General features: G+C 38.2%; 1 protein-coding gene across 1 annotated transcript in view; it reads right to left on the minus strand.

Annotated features, from left to right (window-relative positions):
* Positions 1-236: 236 nt before the first annotated feature.
* Positions 237-6,060, minus strand: part of BCCIP (BRCA2 and CDKN1A interacting protein) — a gene marked incomplete at its 5' end in the record, with an annotated part of 8,714 nt that continues 2,890 nt past the window's right edge. Inside the window, 4 exons of the mRNA XM_008944700.1 lie at positions 237-510; positions 3,644-3,821; positions 4,912-5,099; positions 5,617-5,712. Of these exons, the coding sequence (XP_008942948.1) occupies positions 340-510; positions 3,644-3,821; positions 4,912-5,099; positions 5,617-5,712 (633 nt within the window). The remainder of the gene's footprint in view (positions 511-3,643; positions 3,822-4,911; positions 5,100-5,616; positions 5,713-6,060) is intronic.

Below are 6,060 nucleotides of genomic sequence, written 5' to 3' on the forward strand. Positions count from 1 at the left end.
AGAGAAGGCAATTCTCTTAAGAAAACGAGTTGCACCCATTATTTTGTAACAAAAACACATGATTTTTGGTTAAAAAATATACTGAGCAGATCTTGATGTTTTCTTGTAACATTGGGTTTTTATTGACTGCTTATTGATGATACCAAAGCATAATAAAATACAGTATTTTAAAATATTCATGTGATGGATATTTTTAGTTGTACCAGCTTTTCTTCTAAGTGTACAGAGGAAGTTCTTGAGCAGGTCAAAACCATTAACTCAATAGCAGTCTTCCCAAAAGTACTGTCAAGCCAGAGTTCTGCATGGCTGCTTTACAAAAACCAGTATCTGTGGGAGAGCTCAGAGTGAGAGATAGTCTTTGAGTTTATCCATAATTCCATGAATCCCATCAGCTGGAATGATCATAACAGTCCTCAAAGGTTTCATTGGCACATCATCAAAGGACCATCTGCCACCCAAACAGGTGTCGCTCTCCTCTTGCACAGAGTAGTTGAACTTCAGAAGGGCTTTCTAAAGAACAGGAAGAAAAGCATTAAGATTACTTTTTTAATTAGCACGAAGATAATACATCTTCTAAACAATGTAAAAATAATGATCCTTTTATACACATGCTTATTAAGAAGTTATTTTCTTCCCTCTCAAAAGGTCCACCAAAAAAAGCCCTGCAAAGAACCTGCTATTAAGTGTTTTAAACTGTTTGCTTTCCATAGAATTTATATAATTCATATTAAATTTTAAAATGATTGCTATCATTATAGTTTGGTATCTGAAAAAAAAACTAAGTGGAAAAAGAAAAGGAAAAAATCAATGCCCCTTTTATGTGCCTCATTTCAGATGGTTTCAAGCCAGCACCTCATTCCATGTTATCACATTAAAAAATGCCAACCCTCAGAAGCTATTGTGCCAACCAGCAGCAATTCTTGATCATTAATAGGAATATAAGGCTCTTAATAGGCCTTCAGCCCTGCAACAAAAGCAAACCACTGGGTGTGTAATGTGAGAACTGGCAGATCAGCCAAAACCCAGATAAAAGGCCAGGGAGAGAGTGCAGGTAGAATAGAACCTGCACTGAAGAAGGTACCGGGGTGTGGGCAACACCTGGAAGGTGTGCAGCACTGAACAGGCTCTGCTCTTTCCAGGGCCTACTCTAGAACAGCTCAGAGTCCTAAAAATTAACCTCTCTGGAAGAACACACAGCACAGGAATTGCCTCTTTCACACTGCCAGGTGAAATTAAATACTGAGGGGATGGGCATCAATATGAATCCTGAGGAGAATTTCAAACAGCTCTTGGAAAGCCTCCAGATGTCTGGGGATACTGAAAGACACATTTATAAAGGATGCTTCTCCAAATAGGTAGGTGTCCATAATGTGGATTATTTCTTTTCAGTGTTACATACTGTGCACAGATAGAACAGTCCCTTTTTATTAGCTTTCCCAGAGAAAGTGCCTGATGGATAAGGAAACTCCACCTAACAAATGTTTCCAGCTCTCACACAAGTCAGAAAAAGCATGAGCTGAATTCCCAAGTACAAAAACTTACCTAGCCTCTTCCCTTAGCAGGGGAAATCCAGATCCAGTCCCTTTTTAGGTTTGCTATTTACTAACAGTACCTCAAGTTTGTAGATTTAATTTTGGAAAAACCATCACATTAATTGAGTGGCTTTGCTCAGGAGTGAACAATTTGAGTGATGGAAGCCCTAAACCTTTAATCAATTCTGAGTCTGGCTATAACAAACTTTTCCTCCACTCCCTCAATAACATATTAAGGAATAGAATAAAGCAAAAAGGTTTCTCTCAGTTTTATATGGCTCCAAGTGTCTGCCTCACCATATTTAATGCTATTTTATGGCAATCTAATTAAGGTTATGTGTGATCAGGGAGGATATACACTCCAATGCTAATTTAAACACATACATTATTAAGTACTGAGACCCACTTCATCTAATATCCTGTATAACTTTTAAAATGAATTTGTTAAAACCACTAGGAAGGCTGTTAAAAAGAAAAGCAGGTTCAGTTTAAGTCTATCCACTTGACTTGAAAATCACTGCAATTGAGAGAAAAGCCCACAATTATTCTTTAGAATGCCACTCAAAATAACAAACCAGAGATAAATATAAACAGGCTCTCTAGAGCCTGACCCCTGTGGACACATGGGCATCACAAGCTTCTCCCCTTCTGTGTTCCAGTAACATGTTTACAGAGAGCTCCAGTTCAGTTGCAGCAATGCAAGGGGAAAATCCCAAACTTGTTACTGCCTGGAGGTTACAACAGTATTCCCTGGAGCTACAAGGAATCACCCTCTTAGACTTTTCTTCTTCCCAAGAAAATAAGAGATGAAATTACAGCCATATTACAGCTTCTACCAGAGAATGTCAATAATGATTACACACAGGAACCTCTGCCATGAGCTGCATGAAGAGTGTGTGAGTACTTTATGCTGTAGGCACTGCCAGAAATGAAAAATAATGGCAATAATACTGTAGAATACTATTTGTCAAACTCTAAAAAAATATAAATAACAACAAAAAATTCTTTGCATTTCAAAGTACAATTTTAAACTTCATTTTCTGCATCTTTCTCTCCCCTGATCTGGCTTGGGAACAGCAGAATGATGCAGACAGGTTGCCCTAGGAAATAGGAAGTAATATTTTCAGATGGGTATTTTAGCACTTTTTATTAATATACTTGTCCTGAGTAGAAGAGAGACAGAAAAGGGAAGTGATAGCTACTAGTTTGGATCTTCCCAGAGAGATTTCTCACCATTTTTTTTGCATCTTTATTCTTCTAAGTGCTTAAAGCTGACACATGATGAACTTACAGCACCCTCACAGGTTACTACCTGTTGGAGCTGCTACTCTTGCACGCTTCTGATGCAATTTGCTGGCTTAAACTTCACTTGTATTTAATTTAAGCTAACCTGCTCTTCCTGCAGACCTTGAGCCTTCTCTGTTCAGCTGACACTGCAATTTACCAAGTCTTTCACATTTCTTATTATTCAGCTTAAAGCAGGCAACCACACTGTTCCCCCAACAAAAGGAATTTCAAACACCTGTAAACTCTGAAGGCCTGGGACATGCTGTTAAATTCAATATCCAGATTTATTACTGTTTGCTCTTCCTAAAAACCTGGAAGTTCCATTCACAGTATTTCAAGAAGTTAATAATTGGGTTCAATTCAATCTCTTCAGCATTGCTATGTGAGTAAAGGGATGAAGGTTGTTAATTCTTTGAGGCCAAGAGACTAGCCTCAAGACTAAGTAAAGCCTGATCTTTCCCCTAAAGTCTCTGCTTATTTCAGGTATTCTCCGAATTTTTCTGCTATCCCCATAGCACTGGAGATCCTCAGGCTCTCTGTGCCACACCATCTCATAGTCAAAGGAACTGTAACCTGGTATGAGTAACATATTAGTAAATTCATGCTAAAATCATCTCTCTATGATTCTCTAAATTCAAAAGGTGTTTGTGTTCAATACACAGAACCAAGGTGCTTGCTCATTTCTCAAACCTACTCTAAGGAAGCTGAATTTAATTTAAAAGGTGCATGACCACAAATTTTTTAAAGTCCTCCTTCAATTTAAGGTGAAACCCTTTGTTTTCTGAATGTAAAGAAAACCAAACATCTTAAATTAATCACGTTACCTCATAAAAGAATTCTTCTTCTGCATTTGCAAACATTAATTCCTCCTTTTGCTGATTTTTCCCTTCCCTCTTTTTAGACTTGCTCTTTGTGGCTTCTGTAAAGGTCTTGCTGATAAGAAGATAGTAGTGGCACTTTCCACAAGGTTTGTTTGTTCTCTGTGCCTCTGTCAACTCCTTCCTAAAGATAAAGAAATGTTTACAGATACAATGTAAAAAGACATTTGCATACACAGTTTAAACTCTCTACAAGTAAACCTTAATGTATTAGCAGCCTATTCTTTTACAAGTGCCTCAGAAAATAAATTGTGCATTCACATTCCTCATACTTAAACATCCTATTTGCACTTTAAAACAATAAAAATATGAATTTTTTTCCACACATTGCTATATAACCCTTTTTTCCCAGAGTCTTTTTCATGGTGGAGCATCTGTGAACTGATTCTAAGTGCAACTCTCCTGAAACTGCATCACACTACCATTTCCATGAGGAACTGCAACTGAAAGGCCAGAAAATACTCTTGTCCACCCCTGTGTTAAACATGTTGCCACTGCAACACTCCAAAATCTTCAAGGCAAAGAGGCTGAGATCTGAATTTCAGTTGCAACAAGTGCTTTTTTAGGGGTAAACCTCAAACTATTTCAAGCACCTCATTCCTTTCTCTAAAAACCTTCCTGACCCACCCTATTGACATGCTTTCTTTCCTACCAAAGTTGTCATTTCTTAAAGGTCTGTTTTATTGATTAAATAAGCCATGATGGCAGTTAACTTAACCTGATTTCTCACCTCACATGAAAGAACTGAAAAAAAAGAAGAAAAAAGTAATCTTTGCTTGGTCCTTATCCAAACTAAGCCTGTCTCTCAATTCAAATCTTCCATTCCAGGGCCAGACATCAACACACAAGCAGAAACATCCAAGTTGCTTGTTATCAGCATGCTATAAAAATTTATCATTTTTTAAATTTTCCTAGATCAATATGGAAATAATCTGCAATACAAAGATAAACACACACACAGCTACTTCTGCAGTAGAACAGCATGTATTCTGAAATTATTTCCTCCATCTTAAAAGAGTTTGAAAAGCCTAAAGATACATAAAAAAAAAATTAAAGACCTTGCATGAGATGAAAATAAGTTTTTCTGTTCATGTCTTATTTATACCTGTAGTACCACCTGTCTTAACACAGTTCCATACACATAAGACTTGTGAAGAAGCATGAAGAAAAAGTACTATTCCACATCATGTCCAAAAAAATGCCAACAAACTTACTGAAGCTGCTGGTGCATGGGCAGAGCAATCTGTGGTGGTACATTTATGAATCTTTCACTGAGTAGAAGACCCACAGGCTTAGAGCTGTCATTTAGGAGCTTATCCAGCTGTTCAACTACATGCTGTTCACAGCTCTTCTCACACCGACTCAGAATCAGCTCTTTGATTTGTTCAGCACATGGTGTACCCTAGGAGCAAAAGGTGTATTTTCTTTACCTTACAGAAAACATATTTACACAAGAATGTGAACTTCACAGGAACATTCTACAGGCCTGCTGGCAATTTCCTTAAGCAGCCTCAAAAGCACAGGTACAATTTCTCTGGAATTATTTACCAACCCTGAAGCTGAGGGCAAACAAAGGCTCTGAACTGACAGGAGGGCAGCTAGGAGCTGCACACCAGTCCACCCCACAGCAAAACTCAAAAGCTGTGAAAGAGGGAAGTGAAAACCCCAGGAGGCTGACAGCTCAGTAACCCCAGACCTAGTTTTACCTCTCCATTTCACTCTTTGATTTATAGTTGACCTTCAGTGTGTTATGCAGGACCAGATCCAAAAGAAAGCCAAGGGCTGTGCAACTTGTAAAAGCACAGTCCTCCATGGTGGAATTCAAACTCCTGATCCAGCTGCCTAGGCTTGTGATAAAAGCAAAAAAGCTGGAAGCAGTCTCACTTATCACTGTCTAGACATGAATGAGGAATACCAACCTTCCTTTCTGTTAAGTTTAAGCAGCTTATAAAACCAAAGACTTCATCATCATCATCTTCACCATCATCACTGCTGTCTTCTTGGACTTCTGCTTGCTATTTAATGAAGAAAAAGCAACAAATCATATTGATATTCTTTTTCCACTCTCTGCAGCAAGAAATGCTTTTCTTTCCAGAAGATGCTGGGCAGATGACAACTATCTAGGTCATCTGTACAAACACAGAACCTGCAAATTATGGTCACAGTGATGGAAGTGTCACATCATTGAAATGTCTCTGTGCTCTTTAGCCAGCTATACAGAGAGCCAGGTCATGAATCTTCGACAGCAGGATCTTTGGAAAGGTGCTGAAATTTAATAGCTCACATATAACAAGCAATATCTTGGTACAAGGGATGGTAATATCTTAAGCAAAACCCATTTTCTTCAGTTTCTAGTGTAGGGA

The sequence above is a fragment of the Merops nubicus genome, unplaced genomic scaffold (genome assembly GCF_000691845.1).
Source record: "Merops nubicus isolate BGI_N331 unplaced genomic scaffold, ASM69184v1 scaffold7207, whole genome shotgun sequence".
In the NCBI taxonomy this organism is placed as follows: Eukaryota; Metazoa; Chordata; class Aves; order Coraciiformes; family Meropidae; genus Merops; species Merops nubicus.